The sequence below is a fragment of the Varroa destructor genome, unplaced genomic scaffold (assembly GCF_002443255.2).
Source record: "Varroa destructor unplaced genomic scaffold, Vdes_3.0 BEIS01000003.1, whole genome shotgun sequence".
NCBI lineage: Eukaryota > Metazoa > Arthropoda > Arachnida > Mesostigmata > Varroidae > Varroa > Varroa destructor.
This window is the reverse complement of record NW_019211456.1, coordinates 5,486,537-5,503,645: the sequence shown is the minus strand read 5'-3', so window position 1 is coordinate 5,503,645 and position 17,109 is coordinate 5,486,537. Positions and strand designations below refer to the sequence as shown.

The 17,109-nt window shown below is 39.9% G+C and overlaps 2 protein-coding genes across 2 annotated transcripts; one reads left to right on the top strand and one right to left on the bottom strand.

Moving 5' to 3' along the window:
* The first annotated feature begins 219 nt into the window (after positions 1-219).
* Positions 220-3,398, top strand: LOC111247880 (uncharacterized). The gene is made up of 4 exons (XM_022799392.2): positions 220-1,601; positions 2,049-2,186; positions 2,330-2,496; positions 3,124-3,398. The coding sequence occupies exons 1-4, from the start codon at positions 351-353 to the stop codon at positions 3,341-3,343; spliced, it is 1,776 nt and encodes a 591-aa protein (XP_022655127.1). The 5' UTR covers positions 220-350; the 3' UTR covers positions 3,344-3,398.
* Positions 3,399-4,217: 819 nt separating this feature from the next.
* SamDC (S-adenosylmethionine decarboxylase) lies at positions 4,218-17,035 on the bottom strand. Its single transcript, XM_022799397.2, has 7 exons — positions 16,187-17,035; positions 9,576-9,662; positions 7,205-7,325; positions 6,642-6,867; positions 6,221-6,465; positions 4,966-5,988; positions 4,218-4,855 (listed from the first exon to the last, which is right to left on the bottom strand). The coding sequence occupies exons 1-6, from the start codon at positions 16,312-16,314 to the stop codon at positions 5,788-5,790; spliced, it is 1,008 nt and encodes a 335-aa protein (XP_022655132.1). The 5' UTR covers positions 16,315-17,035; the 3' UTR covers positions 4,218-4,855; positions 4,966-5,787.
* Between the last annotated feature and the right edge of the window lie 74 nt (positions 17,036-17,109).

The following is a 17,109-nucleotide window of genomic DNA, read 5'->3' as shown; positions in this document are numbered from 1 at the left end:
GTGCACGCGTCGCTAAGTAGCAGATTAGAAACCATGCATTTAGAAATTATCTGATGTTTAATACTGGCTAATTTCTCATTGAAAGATAAGTGGTAGTTACTTATTGTGAATACTACGAGGTAAAAAGTAGTAAATATGAAAGAAGCTAGTCACATCAGCTAAAGGTATGTGTCCTACTTTCATTTCTCCGAAAAATAAAGAATACATACACACACGCTCTGGAGTGGTTTTCTGCGCCAAACCCAGCTGTGTTTACAATTTCGTGTCACGATCGTTCGAAAATCGTGTTGAATGTGTTTTTTTGTTTGACTTTTTTTGATGTTTCGTAAATAGGTGTCCACTAGATAGAGATGGCCAAGTTGAGCAAGCATATTCAAAACAAGAAAAAAGATCGGGAAAAGAAGAGAGCAAAGAAGTTGAAAAATAGAAGAGTCAGTGCAATTGGTAAGCACAAGCTCGACACGATTAGCGCCCTTAAAAACGAAATAAATAACGACCTTGAAATATCTAAAAATGTGCGGTCCCAAACAAAACTGACCAAGCATAACCGAAACATCAAAATACCAATTAATGTGGACCACAGAACGGAACAAACCCAACCCAAGAATAAATATGACGGTGAAGTTTCGATGTACTTAAGTACTAGTGAGAAAAATTACACTTTAATGGAGGCAACGAATCTGGCAGAAAAACCTTCAGGGAGCTTTGACTTGGTGAAAAAGGCACTTGGAGCAACCATTGATGCCAACAGGGTGACAGACGTAGAAAAGAGCAAAAGGCCAAAAAAAAACAATCGATGGAAAAAGCTAAAAGCTGAACTCCAAGAAAAGAAGAAGAAACGAGAAGATCTAAAAAAGAAGATTGATAACGTCAGTTACAATCAAGGCCATTCTTCTCATGCAATTGGCGATTTAACTGACGGCTGTGCCGCCAGCGACTTTAAAACTCTTATACCCAACGAAGCCAAGACTATTTCGCAGCGACAAGAAAAGAAACGCGAATGGAGGAGGCAAATGAAACGACTACAGAAGCTAAAACTCAAATGGGTCAAGGAAGGACAGACAGACATAGAAGCACTTGTTAGTGAATGGCGCCACAAAAAACGCGATTCATTAAACAGCGATGGAGGAAATACCAAAGGATCAAGACTACTATGCACAACGGAAGATAGCACACATCCAGATGCAATGAGCAAGAAGCAAACCAATGATGCAGTCACTGGAATAAAAGATCACAAACCAGCGGAGAAGATTTGCGCAGGTGAGAAAATGCAGGCCATAAAAAAGATAAATCTGCCAAAAAGCAACAGTGATGAGGTCCACTCTGATAACAACAACGACATAAGCCAATCTGAACCTGATTATAAAGTCAATTCTGCCTTCGAAAGGAATATTGCACAATTGAAAAAAGTCGGCACGATGAATAAGCAGAGCATGTCGGGAACCTCAGAGGTTACAAACAAAGCTCTTCAAAGACTTCGAGTGGCCCAATTTCGAATAATTAACGAATCACTGTATACACTAAAAAGCGACGAAGCTAGGAAATTGTTCGAGAATGACCCTTCAGCCTTCCAGATTTACCATGATGGTTATCGATCTCAGGTTTGCCACAACATTGCTTATTACGAATTATACGCCAAAATAAAGACAATTCTAGGGCAAATCTTCAATAGAGATACAGAAAGAAAATGAGAACTTGTTCGCGCGGATTAACACTTGCGGTGCATGAAATATAGATTTAAATCCATTTTCTTACAATGTTAGAAAGCCTTTCACCCATTAACCGATCAGTTGTTTCGAACTGATGTTATTAGCTTAAAACTGAAGTTATGTTATATATATATCAAAAAATTATAACTTCATTTTAACTTCATTAACAAACATTTACCTGCTGCTGTTGCTGTTCTGCTTTTTTCATGCTGTGAATATCGGCACGTATGTTGTTTGCACATTCAATGATAATATGTCACTTCATATTTGTTGGATATGGCAGTTCCTTATTGTAATCAAAACATATTGGGATCTCTTCCTTTCGTGTTTCCATTGCAGGTCTGTAAATGGCCAATAAATCCACTGGACAGAATCATCGAGGGAATCAAACGCACGGCACCGCAAGGAGCAATTATCGTTGATTGCGGTTGTGGAGATGCCAAACTGGCAAAAATATTGAAACCACTTGGCTATACGGTTTGAGCTATTCATACTTTATTTATTCATTTTAAGTTATATATCTGCTTTGGTAGTATGAACTAAAAAGATAAAAAAACAATTATCCTCCGGTGACTTGAGATCTCCATTTTAACTGAATGAAGCTAATACCTTTATTTTAGGTCCATTCGTTTGACCTTGTATCAAATAATGAGCACGTGGTCGCATGCAACATGAAGGATCTTCCTCTGAAGGATGAAACTATTGACATAGCTGTAATGTGTCTGTCGCTTATGGGTACAGATATGGGACAATTCATTCTTGAAGCAAATCGGATCCTGAAAACGAGGTATGATTGGTAGAACCTGTCGCATAAAATTTGCGCCTAAGTAATAAGGAAGTTACCTTTTGAATCATTTGAGGGCGTCCCTGTTATGAACGGTAGAGCTTAATGGCGCCAAGGCAAACATTCTGGACTAAAAATATATGAAAGACTGATAATAATTACTCTCAGATTGTAATCTTGAAGCATAGATTTGCGATGTAAAGATGGAAACCGTACTGGATCGAATTTTCTCAAAATTAACAATAAATTGTTCTAACTGCCATAACGCGGAAACATTAAAATACGTTTCTATACGAAACTATGCTTAACGTCAACACCATAAGTGACATTCCGACACATGCGTTAGTATTAAAATAGAAATCGTAACGGTGGATATGTCTGCACTTATAAGGTGTGCAGGATGTCTGCATGAATATTTAGATGAGAAATTCGCATAGACTACATTAAAGCTTAGTCTGTTCGAAAAAATTGTGGTGCTCTATTTACAAATGTTCCCGTCCCTAACCTGTACCATTACTGCACATGAAAGGAATTATCGCTACTGAGTTTGTACCTTCATCGAATGTCACTCATTTTTTTTACACTGGGGTTTTTATTAATATTCCGATTTATTACTAAAATTTCTTTCAGGGGTATGCTCAAGGTAGCTGAAGTAGAAAGTCGGATTCCATCAGCGGAGGCCTTTACCAATACCTTGAAGTACTACGGGTTTAAACTTTACAGCCAGAATACGTCTCATAATGTGTTTGCCTTTTTTGATTTTACCAAAAATAAAAGCGTTCCAAAGGCTGCTGAAAACAATATGGATAAGCCTCTATGGTTAAAACCGTGTCTTTATAAAAAAAGATAAAAAGCTAGCAATAATATGAAACAATAAAGTAATGCTAATTTTTGTCACATGAGAATTGCGTTTCCTATTAAATTCGTGGAGCTGTTACTAACTGCTTCGCGTATTGAACCGAAAATTCACTTATTTTCACCTAATATGCTTACATAAAGTAACGAATCACTATTTTCAGAAGAACCCTTTTAGATTTTTTTTTAAATGGTTTATCTCGTAATTAGAACGACTTATGTAACAGCGGGATAAAACGTATTTTTGCTACATTACTTTAAGAGTACGTGATTAAATTAATTTAAATTTACCTTATGGAAATAGGTATAAAAGGCCCTCAAAAAATCGTGCTAAAAATGAGTTAAAAAGAATCGGTGCGTTAATTATTTTGGAACAACAAATTTATAAGACACGTATAAGCTAGTCTCTTAATATTTCTTGAAAATGTGTGATGCCATTATTCTTAATCACTTTTTCCAATTTTTAGATTTTTTTTTAGTTACTATATATACATCATATTTTCAGATCCTGCTCGGAAGCCTATATAGATATCTGTAAAATCTATAGGTGTTCGATTCTACCATTTCAACTCCACACTAGTTTATTAGTGAGAACTTCTTGAAAATTTATTTGTATCCTATGTAACTGTCTAAGCGTGTTAAAATTTTTTTGGGGGGAGGGGCGTATATTGCATACAACAACAACCTTTGCACCGTAGAGCTTGTTTCACCTAAATTTTCTATTATTTCTGCAATAAATGATTCGTATTATGCTGCTTGATTTCGTTATACCTATCATTAATTTTAATTACTCATGTTAACTAACTCGCATTATCCGTTAAAAGCCGTCCTAATAATGTTGGTCCATACATAACAGTAATAGCGCGGTATTTGACGTCACGTCACGTATCCCATGTAGGATTTATTGAATAATATACTGGGCCCTGTATAGTATGGATAGATTGATATAGATATTCACTGTTTCATTGCATAGAAACTGATTAAAATGAATAATTATCTTCTTCCTACTCTTCCTTTTTTTTTGATGTTTGTGTTGCATTGGTGTGTATATAGATAGATTGACTATCGGAATCCTCGGTACAGAGGGGCCACTCTGCGCATGGTTATTCTGTTAAGCTTCAGATGTCATTGTCATTGTATTCTCGTTTTCTCGTTCTTTGCCATATCACCTTCTTTCTTTTCTACATAATATTATGGATTCAACATAAAATACAGTTACATGATAAGCTGATGCAACCAGAAGCGTGTCTTCATCCTACCAATAGAATTAGAAAGACTTCGATAGTGTATAACGGAAGACACGCGTACGAATACTCAAAAATAAATTTAAATTGAAGTTCGCTTAAATCACCTCCTCCACGTGTATAGATTCCGCTCTGTACGTGTATAGAGTCACAGGCTAACACTCGTATTGTCCACGAAGAAAGTTGCTTAGTCGGTTTTTCTTCCTTTACGCTTTTATGGGATGTAGTACTTTCTCCTTCCTTATTTGTTGAAGTTTGAAATGCTGAAAGAATGAATGAGTTAGGAATGTACCAGATAAGTTCTAGAAAATATTGACTGGATATACAATTTACAAATACTATGGCAAAAGAAATTCGAGAACGCATGACTAACCTACTGGACTGTCTGTTTTATGGATGAAAAAATCTGAGCATTCTGTCGTTTCGAGAGATCACACATTGCTTGCTTCTTTTGAGTGTAGCTATTCTATGGAGCGCTGCCAAGTGGTTAACAGTCGATGACAACTCTTAGATGAACCACACTTGGATGGTTTTGTAGGTAACAAAAAAGAGGCTCTACGAGCCGGGCTCAAAACGAGGCGGATGCTCCGCGGACGGCTCAGAAAAGCCGACTGAATTCATGCATCGATTCGAGATCGGACACCATCGTCGGTCTCTGTTTACATGCTCAGGCCAACAAGAGAGTTGTCTGCGTTGACACAACTCGTATAATCCTTGTTTAATCTCTCCGATAGGACGTTAGCCAGCATATACAGTCATGCTTGCCGGCGTCTGTCGATTGAATCAAGTGACCTTGTCGGCATCCACAGATTCTTCATGGATGAATTATTATTCATAATCATCATCTGGTCCTCAGCCGACTTCAGGTGAACGGTACAGAGTGCAGTCGCGACATGCGGACCAATTGCGGCGGACGCCGCGGAGCGTAGAGAGGTTGGCCAGACTGCTGCTTAAGAAAATGGCAAACCCGGCAAACGATACGAGAATGAAGGTGAAAACTTGAAGGATATGGACTTCGTAGAAGGCTGTATTGCACATCGAAGCACTGCTCCTGTGCTTGCTGTTGTTGATGATGTTGTTGTTGTTGTTGTTGTTGCTGTTGTTGGCGTTGATATATATATGTGGTTCTATAATAGCTGCTAATGAGGGTATTTCGAATCGCGCTGGAAAAATGGCCCCCCCGCGCCGCTAAGCCTCAACTGGGCGCCTTGGCAAATAACGCGAAGGTAAGATCGTACTCCTTAAACCGGCACATCTGCAACTCCTCCTGCTGGTAACCCACGACGACCAGATCGTCGAAGTGTCGCACTGCTTTTGAAGCGACAGACTCCTTTGATGCGAAAAGAGTTGCTACACATTTGCCTGGTCGGAAAATGCGAATAACGTCCGAGATAACCTATCATACAAATAAAAAATATACACCAAATGTTTCTTAATTACTCGTTTTCAATAAATATTTATAGGGATCGTATTTTCTATTTACGCCGGCACGTTCTATAATATATTGTAGCAACTGCACGTATCAATTGACTTTTTTTTATTTATTCCTTGTTTATAGATTACCGTCCTTTAGCACAAGATTAAACATCTCATCAACACAACATGCTTCATTCATCAGTGTTACTCACCTGTTCGTATTTTTCATGAGGGAAGTTTGTTTCAAAGCTGACATAACTGCATTGAGGCTCAGGCGTGATATGGATTGTCTCGTAATAGTCGCCCTTGATAAGGCCATTCATGGAGTAGCCACAAGGCGAAAAAAGGAAATCGTCAATTTTAGCTCCAGGATAGATAGTGTCGATGCCGGATTTTCGCGTTGCCTCCAAAGCGGAGCCCGACTCAGCTTGTGTAAAGATTGACATGATCTTTGGGTCTGTGAATGAAATATACTAAAATGTAGTACATTATAAAACAGCAAATAGCAGTGAAATAGGAGCATCACTGCACACACGTTACATTTGCTTACATACGCGGAAATACGACTTCTACACGAGAAGGGCTTTTGTGGTTTGTAAAGATAAGGTTATAAGTTACACTGTTGATTCTTACCAAGTTCCAGCATGATGAGCTCAAGGGTTTGATCGGCTCGATTAATATGGTGCCCCTGCAGCGTATATAGATACCAACAGTCGCGGTTGATGCTGCCTAGACAATATGCATTGCCATCTTTGAAAATTGAGTCTAGAAGACCGGCTTCCTCTTCAAATGATGAATGCGGTTTGTCTTGAAGTTCTGGACGCATGTAATTTTTTCGTGAATAGAAGACATCACGTACCTATACAAAAGCAAATGGAATGGATCTTGAATTATTTTAACAGTCATAACCCGGATTGAGTCTCCTCGCCTGGAACGTTTTTTTGATATTGATGTGTCAAAATGCCCCAAACATTTAATTGTCTTGTGGGTTTATACATGTTTATAATTATTTGTAATAAATTCATTAGGAATTCGTCGTTGTCGTACAGCATCATTCACGCGAAAGGTTTCGGCTCGTGTCGTAATGAGGTCGTTTCGCTGTATAGATAGTTTGATTGGCCAATTCTCTATAAAACGAGCCAAGCTAGATGTAATGATGAGGCTGAGGCCTGCCCTGATATAAGCAGGCTGCATACCTTGTCGAAGCCTGTGTACTGTGTTACGATGTAGAGGAGAGCGTTGACGCAGCGAAGTAATGTTGTAGTACCACAGGTCTTGAGGATGAAGCGGTCCCGAGAGATGAACATAGAACTCTCGCTGCAAATTATGATAACATTGTTAGATTCAAGAACAACCATAAAGCGCAGTCAAAAGGGAAGGTAGCACCGGTATCGCTAAAAATTAGAAATTCAAATTGGTCTTTGCAAACTTTAGTACTCTGCTGTACTAAAAATAAATAACCTTCAACAAAAATGGCGAAAAGAAAGAGCTGCATATTACGGGCGTTAATATTTGTAACTATGCTTCCCAGATAACCGCGCTATGTTATGTATCTGACGTAACCCGGCCTGTATTTATACATAATAGAGAAGTATACACGGAAATGACACTACCTATAGTTATTATCACTAAACATAACTGTCTACGAGTAGACGGTGAGACACAACTTATCCGTGGACCGTAAGTAATGGAAAGCCTCGTCACTGGTGGCTGGTAAGCACCCACCCCCGCGTCACACGTCCAGTTACCGAACCCCGCTCAAGAACACATACAACGTATTTCACAATTGGTTTTCGATTTCCGCTTTAATTGAAATCAACCTTTTTTTCGTGGATAACATGCTTCTGCTGAGTTTATATATTACATACGTTTTATTTAGAGTATAGAGCTGAAAGGGGACACTACTTAACTGAATGTTCACGCATTTCACCGTCTACTATGTAATGTAATAAGGCCATTACTTTAGAGCGCGGTAGAAAAGAAAATTCATTCAGAGGTTTCACATTTACTATTTAATAGGTTCGGACTTGTCTGCTAAGCAAAATTGCAAAAAAAAAAACAGAATCAGAGAGAAAAAAAAGAAATTTGAAATAAGGATGGTAGCGGTAGCGGTAATGGTAAAAACAGACAAAACAAAAGATCCAACCGGCGGCTGCCATCATCGCTAACACCGGGGTTTTTTCAAAAAACATTTTTCGGTTCTTGAGCCGAGCTAACGGAACCCGCAGAGAGCCCTCAGACGCCGAATAGTGAAATTACTATTACCTAAGAATATTCCTATGTATTCGAAAGTTGCCATAAGCGACAAAAAGGTAACTGTAATATGACTTATTTTCATTTCTTACCTAATAGTAAACAGGATCATCAGCACACAAACGACTAAATAACGTGTGTTCAAAACTGTGCCATGAATTTTTTTTGCTCCTATACGAGAAAAGAGCCTAACTCACTGCCACACAAGCACACTCACAGAAATAAAACCATTTCAACGCATCGCTAAAAATTCACACCTATTTCTAATTAGAAATAATTCAGAGAAAAATACGGGAGAAAAAGGAACAATCCCTAAATCAGTAAGCTAAGATATGCGAGCCATTATGTGCATTCTTTTATTTTTCGAAGTTTTTCGAAGCATTTCGAACGCTTTAGAGAGAATCTGAAGCGGTCAGGGGCTCAACTGCATCATTGTGTCGCCGTCCTTGTTGATTTTTGGTTGCTATCGCGTAGCAAAATAAGTATCATATAATACCCTCCGAGGACGCGAGTCAATCCCGTCTCATGAGCTTAGCTGCTGTCTCAAAGACGGCGCCGGCGTGACGGTAATCTCAGTGTCGGACGGTGCTCGAATGTTGGCTCTTCTGAGCGACGAGGCCTACTAGCAGCAAAACGTTGTTGATACTGACGAGGTCGCCGGAACAACCTTCGTTTTCGAAAACCACTGCCCGATCATGACACAGGGTCTGGAGACGATGTCCCAGACCCTGGCAAATGTCGATTCCTGGCATCATGAACACGGTGACCACTCAGGCCAGAGGTGTCCACAAGTGCGTTGACAAAAGCACAAAGTTTGCTGTCTTGTTTTTCAAATATAGGCTACACATATTAGGCAATACTTTTTCATTAACTTTTGCTCAGGATGGCTTTTAAGACACCTCTGCCCTGACGGGTCAGCTGTCCACGATCCCGGGATTGAGATGGAGGGAGCCTGTGCTGAAAAGTACTCGTTAACTAGGATCAGCGTATGTCGTGAGAGAATAAATCAGAACCTCTGAACAAGCACGCACATACCTATGCTAACTTACATGCAAGACCTCAACGGCACGAAAACTGTGTAAACATACTGGATTTTTCCAGATTCATTTTACTTATATTACATTTCCGGCGCTATGTATATTAATGATCAGATGCTTTTGACAAACACACACGAAGTTAACGACCCCCAAGGACCTTTAAACTACCGGATCAAAAGAATTAGAAATACATGTTAGCCATAACTGAAAAGCAGCGGCGTAGAAGAAAAGCGTAGTAACATTAATGAAGTCTAGTGGATCAAACGATGCAACTCACCTTAGGACGTATGAGTCGAGTTCATCGTTGCTTAGCTGGGAAATAATTTCGCATTTCACAAGTTTCAGCATCGTCTCCCATGTCGTTCTGTGAATGGAATGTGTTAAATAGACAGCGGTGACAACGTCAGGCTTCATAGTGGGTACGATAATTTTAACATACGTTTTGTTTCGCAAAAACTTAACTTCTATCCGCTATCATAGAGTTAATAAGTTTAAAATAGTGCACTGCCCCTACCTGCCCCATCATCTTATATGTAATTTTTAGTTTTTGCTGTTAACTTCATCATTTGAAATGTAATAGTTTCTAGAGGCATCTAAAAAGTCACGGGTCGTAGAGATCATTTCATGCATTTGATCTGTTCATACCAAAAGTTTCGTAATTCGTTTGCGTCAGATTCTGTTCAAATTGTCATTTGTGGAACATCTATTTGTGTTACGATCCCATACTAAAGCAAAACAAATTCCGTATATATTAGATGTTATGCTGATTCAAAGGATAACCGGAATCTGATTATTTTTCCCAAGTTATGTTTATGTTATGAAGCGATAAGCGACATCCTTAAAAATGACGACCGTTTTAACTAACAGCCTTGGTCAATCTAGCAATAGCGTTAACCGTAGCTAAGTATCAAGATTTGCGTTGACTTTTAGCCGCGTTTTATGTTGTAACGGAACTCTACCGATCATGATCGGGCGTACGGCCACCTTGAACAAACTCACGTGCACATATAACAATATCAGATTATCACACTAAGTCATTTGTATACGGTAAGTATAATGTAGCCACCGTGGCCGCTGGACAGTTTATCCGTCAGCATGCTGACTGCTTTCTTACCAAGTAACTGACACTTTTTGCGCTTTGTAAATACTACAAGCTTGTAACCTCGACTACTTACGAAGTAAACCATCAAGTGATTGTATTTTTGAAATCATAACATGGTGCGTGACCAAGGTATAGGATGGCTATTTTATGCCCGTCTTTTGGGGAAATCCGTTTAATTGCACTTTCAAGGAGACGCTTGAACTTCGAAGCTCGGCGGCAAACGGATTTGTATGAGCATACGTTGCCACTAAGAAGGCTACAGGTCACTAATTATAAGAATTGTTCGCATTTTTCAAGGAAGACAACATTAAAATTTCAATGGCAGCATATTGGATCGTTATGCTGCCGTGGAGAATTACCCTGAAATACGTTTCGTAGTAACTTGACAATCATAATTCGTTACGCATGTAACCGGACGTTCTACACGCAGTAAATTGAGTTAGTTGGCAATCGATGAAGTGTGGTAACAAGTGCCATTGTTCGTTGAAGCCCAGCCTACATTTCCAGGCTAATCCTTGTCAAATCCGCACATAGCATGGCTGGATGGCTTCGTAAGCGGGTACACGATTTCTACTTAAACTTAAGGGATACCCCAGGGCCTGACACTGCTGTACTTCATGCCGTCTTTTAATATCGATTATAATCGAGATAACTTCGCTAAAAGCTAAATGCGTAGTTGAGTATCAGCGGCTCTTCTGAGTATCAGTACAGTAATGAGCGATAATACAACCAAATACGACTTATAACCAATCAAAAATTCCATTGTCGTATGCCCATTAACCATCATTGCCTAGTAACGCTGCATTATCAGTTTATTAATAAATTGAACATATTAAAAATACCCAACTGGACGTTGCTTCTTCGCGCTTTTACTGCAGGGTCTCATGGAGAACCACTGCCTCTTGGCTAAGATAAGCCTTTTATCGTGTAGAGGCTGGCAGGTTTTCGGGCCCAGTGATTCAAGGCGCACGTACGATGTCATGCAGTACAGTTGTTAAATTGCTGGACAAACGTACATTGTAGCTGGAGCGCACTATGAATAATAGACGATAAGCGAATACCTCTTGAGGTGATTGCTTCGAATGGAAGTGATCTCTTCTTTCCGCCGCTTTATTTCGTGGTTGTCATAGTCAGACGCTTGGGAGCGCGATTGTAAAAACATAAGCTAATCACAATTGGATGGGTTGTTGAGTCATATTTCTAGCTGGCCAGTACTAAAATGGCTAGAGTGGTGATTAACTGCTGCCGCCGAGCTCGGCAGTTTCTGTTTTTAGAGACTACAACAGTTGCGTCATCCGGGACTTGTTTGCGTGAAATTCTAGGAGAATTCATATTCTTTCTTTTAGCGGTCGAACCCGTCTAAATTCATAATATGAGACTGGTGCATGGATAATGGCCTTTTTGGTGAAAGACTGCTACTCGTATTTTGAAAGTCTACAGATTGAATACCACAGATCGGTATACTTGCTCACAAAGACAATATTTTTGACTTTTATTATCTGCTATTTAGGCAAAAAAATCTCTCAAAACGACCCGAAATAGGTATAGCCTCCATAGCGAAAGAGAACGACGACTCTATATTCGAAAACTAAGTTCCGAATGAAATGTGCCATCTTAAGAACGGACTGCACTAAATTATTTAGCCAATTGTAAGCGGAGACAATTGTCAGATAAGCTTAAATCTTTTGGATACAATGTCGTCATTGCGCGCGAAACAAATAGCCCAGGTTTCTTCCGCGGCCTTTTAGCAATGAAGGACACCTTAAAAATACTTTTTGCCATCTTACATATCCAACTTTGCAGCTTGAAGTAATTTTGTGATCTACATGAAACGCGATCAGTAGTGACAATGTTGATTAAAGCAATTAAAGCAGCAGTTGTTTTTAGATTAGAAGCGGAAAGCAACAGACAAAAGCGGCCATTACATAAATTTAATTCCTTAAAATCGCCGCCCCACATAAATGAATCTTAACTGCCCTATTCAAACTTTTTTTAAACAAAAAAGTGAGTTATTTTCTAGTGCGTTGCTTCTCGTTCATTTAATCACTCCGGATCAGATAAGATCAAATTTTGCCTGATCTCAAAGATAAGCACTAAAGCACTGAAGATAACATCGAGAACACGTTTCGTGATAGATGAACTAACACCGAATACCTCGGCCTCAGTTATTTCGGTACTAATCAGTACTACTAAGAAACAAAACGTTTACAGCGCTTTCGAGTTGCTTCCTGAGCTGCACATGTTAACCTGCGTTAAAATTTTAAACGCCTGTGAGAATTGTACGATTGAAAATTACATTAATTTTATTATAATAATAGTAAGACCTATTTCAAATTATTAATATTGTTTAACTGATACGCAAAGGTTGCACCGTCCACCGTTTAGCTTAGAAGTTTACTAATAGAGATTTACAGAAAATTAGGATGACGAATTAATTGACGGCTCGTGAGTGACCCCCCCCCCCGACATATGTTTAACCCTGGCGGTTGCGGAAGGCTGGTTGTACCCAGGCTATAACAGACGTTCTAATACGCCTCTCGAAAAATTACCTAACATAGATTTAAAGATCGGCGGCAATTTCGCGGAGCGTCTTGCTTTATCACGGACACTGACAGTGCCGTCTGCAGTCACCAGACAGACGCGCACTATAGTTATCAGCCATCTACCCTTTGTATTGGAAAGTATCACTATTATATTATAGTACATTATATTACACACAGACATATACTAAAACCGCTTGGCCTAGCGGCCCCTGTTTCCATCAAGTTAGACTGTTGTATATTTTACTTAGCAAGAAATAAGGCTTTGAGTATGCTCATGTTCAGCTTATTCGAATAACTATTGAAGGTTAAGTTTTTAGGCTGTTGGAAGTGTTCAAGTTCACCTTCCAGGATTTACCGATTTTCCACTACTTTACCTAACAGCTCTATGATATTCGAACGTGGTACACATATGACGATAGATGGCGATGATAGATACGACAAAGGGTTCTACGCGTTTGAATTTTAACATCAGACGAGCTGGAAATGCGATATCTTGATAAAGAACATTTTCCACTGCAGACGTCCGCACCATTATTAACTGCCATTACGTATATTCTAAAGTTAGATGAGTTTTAATCGATGTCTAGCTTAAGCTCATACTTCGCGTCGTGTTTTTTTGTGAATAGAAGTAACTCGAACATCAAAACTCCAAGTATTTATCAAGTAATGATGTATTTTACTACGCACTAATATTAACTATAGATAATACTGAGATTTAGCTTTTATTAGCAGCAGTTTTCTTTCATTGGACTCAAGTTAACTGTCTAACGTAACGCACGCTATAACGTTGCAGGAAAATCGATTCTAGGCTAAGCCACTTGGAATCTTTTCTATAGAAGCCCTAAACCTAGTGGAAGGCAAAGCTCAACATGTCCATCCGGCAGCTGCTATATCCTCGGTTCGTACTTTTAGCCGATTTAGTAACATCCGCGATATGGAGCTTATTTGGCTTATTCGATTATCATTTTTAAATGTAACCTATTAAATACTTAAATAGATTCATTGCATTTTTAAGTGAAATTTAAAGACTGCTGATTCTGCACGCAGAATGTATCTGTCTCTTTATCTATCTATATGTGTACGAACAGGTAGAAATTTTGAAAATGAAATTACCGTGTTGGCCACTTGAACTCAATCTATTTCATATGGAAGCCCGAACGGCATCCGATATCTCCTGATGATTAAACGCGTCGAGTTCGTACGTGTGCGTGCTGGCCGAATGACATAGTTGGTCGAACACTTTGATCCATTACTAAGATTTACATCACTGTTATTACATTTTAATATGTGATTCTAGCTCCGTTCAAGCTAATCTTTGTTCACGGAAATAATGCAAATTAGATAGGAATGGATCATAGAATGATGCGATTAATATCTAATGGGTATTTTAGTGCAACAAATTATCGCTATCTATATGAAGTACAGGCTTGATCATGCGAATCATAATTAGGAGAACACTGTATACGATTATTGTATAACCAAAGAAAAGGAAGTGGCTTCATTTTGAAGTTTCACGATACACAAACATATGACAACCTTTAACCAAGACCGTACGACCTTAATTTATATTCGATCTCGGAATCCATCTTTCAGTGTTTAAAGATAAATTTTTAGAAATTTTTGGAAATATACACGCAAGTAGAATTTTATACCTGTCAGTTCGAGTATTCTGTTTGGATGAATACGATGGCACAATGTCCGAGGTGAGTCGAGCGGATCCGAAAGACAGACTAAACAGCGTGGTCTTATGTAGATACATTATGTGCAGTCCACATTACAGAAATACAAATGCCAGCATCATAGTGTGTTTATTGCAGGTTGTCCACCCTTTACAACTAAGAAAAACTCGTAAGACCTCGTTGTTTTTGCAGGAAACCCTTCGATTATGTCTTTTCTGTAGTCGTTGCCTGATCGATGGAGCTCAGAGCACAAGGGTAACAAAGCTACAAAAAGCTCAAGGTCGCAAGCTCTCCTACAGACAGCAGCGGCCTCCGCACAGCAGCCTAGAGTGTAGAGGTATCGGTTTACGGCCCGGACGATCTGGAGTTCCTGGAAGGGCCTTTCCCTCAATACGCTAATTTTTCTAGTTAGTGCTCCTTTGCAAATAACACGCGTCACAATAACATTATTTTGATCTGTTCGAAACGAGCTGATATGCTACCGTAAATGATAAAATAGATTATTATGCAATGCGGGACTCAGCTAGAAAAATTTGAAAACGAGTCCTTATAGATCCAGCAGCTGCGTGGGCAGCGGGTTTCCGCTTAGCTGTCACCATACACACTTTCCTTATTTTACAGTACTGACGGTGACGGCCTTTTCGATGGTTCATGACCTCTACGGGCGCCTTCAGGAGATTCGAATGTATTGAGCCTGGGTGAAATATTTGCCTATGAATGCCTAGGTAGTGTACCTGCATTTTGTGCTTAGCAAAGCTGGCCGTGCTTGCAGCCTATGTATAAAGAGCGGCTACCTAAAGTACAACAAATCAGCCACTCATTGATAACTACTAGACGGAACGTCTAGTGTGCATAGACCTCGTTGACGTCCATTTTACGGACAGTGTACTGGAAAAAGCATAGAACTCGTAAGATCTCAGACAATCATCGTACCGGACACTTCATTTTACACTATAGGCACTAAGCGACAACAAATTAAAAAATGCTTTTAAAAGTCCGTCGACGCGCAGCCCAAATTATGCTGATTTATTGCGCTCATGACGGGCATGATGTACAGTAACCGAAGTATTCAAATTCTGTTTTCAGCGATTTGCTACTTCGCAAAAAGCAAGCCTGAAGCAAAAACGCAATATGCGACGCTTTCGCAGGGTGCAGGATATTGTGGGGGCCATTAAGATAGAAACGACGTTTGCTTGTTTATTGTGATTTGCTCAGTGTTGTTTCATATAGCGTTTTAATCATACATTTTGCCCTGCCTTGAGAGGCATACGATTTTGAACCAAGTAAAGCACTGCTCCGGCTATATGCGAAACCATTCCCCCCCGATATATAGAAGCAGATATATGTCGTGCCTTCACAATTCTACCTACTAAGTAGATCCATTGACGAATTAACAACCTGATTCATAAACCTCCATCTACTAATAACTCAGAATGGTAGCCTAATAATGATGTGTGTACACCGGTCGGGCGTCTCTGTACTGCCAATTAAGCGGTCAGCACGCTCAGATGTTTATATATATGGGCATCTACTAGAGCAATATGCGCGATAAACAGTAACATACCTTGGTATGATTCTAAGGTCGTACTTTTTGTGGCACTCGCTGGAGGATCGGGTCCCGAACCAGACCTCAAGTAACTTTTCGGTTCCCTCGAAAAAGTCGGTCTGGAAATCGTCACTAGACTCATTCATTGTGTCTAACGTGGGTGTTCTGTGCTTTCTGATATTTGTCTCCTCTCTCCTGATGAGTGACGACGCGCGTCGTTTTTTCGCAACTTCAACGGCTGTTATCTACTCTTGGTACTCTTCTCTTGGTTCTTCGTTTTTTTTTTTCTGTTAGTTCTGCTGTCCTGCTTTGAGGCTTTACAAATATAGAAAAAAAAAACGTTTCCAACTCCGGTGAGTCGTGTTGTTGGCTTTTCCGAATATACTATATGTGATTGTCTCTGTGACGCGCGTTGTCTGTTACACCACACACTAAAAGACACAATTGATCTCCACTACTTTAACGACTAAGCGCGGCCGAATGGAGCAGAGCGCAAAGGACACAATACAATACCACTGATCAAACCACTGACTACGACTAGTTTCGGCGGTTCGCTGTGACGGACTGACTAACTGACGGTAAGCAGTGCGGCGCTATTAGGTTCCAGTGCTCGTAACGATCGTTTTGTAGCCGCCGCCGCCGCCGTCGCTCTCTGCCAGTTCCCTGCTATGCTACCTCCTTCCTGCGGCAGGAATACCCTCCTTACCAGCCAGCCGAGCAAGCAGCTAAGTCGACAACCAGCAGAAGCGGCGATGACGACGACAACAACGTTGTTGCCGTCAACGACAGATCCTTCAGCTACTACTGCTGCGGTTGCAATTGGCTGTGCCACTGCTACTTCTATTGGCGGTATCGTGCGCTGTCTGTCAGTGTGTCTGCATTTTTTTTCCCCTATTGCCGTCGCGGCTCACCTTTGCCGTGGGGGACGATGAACCAGCATA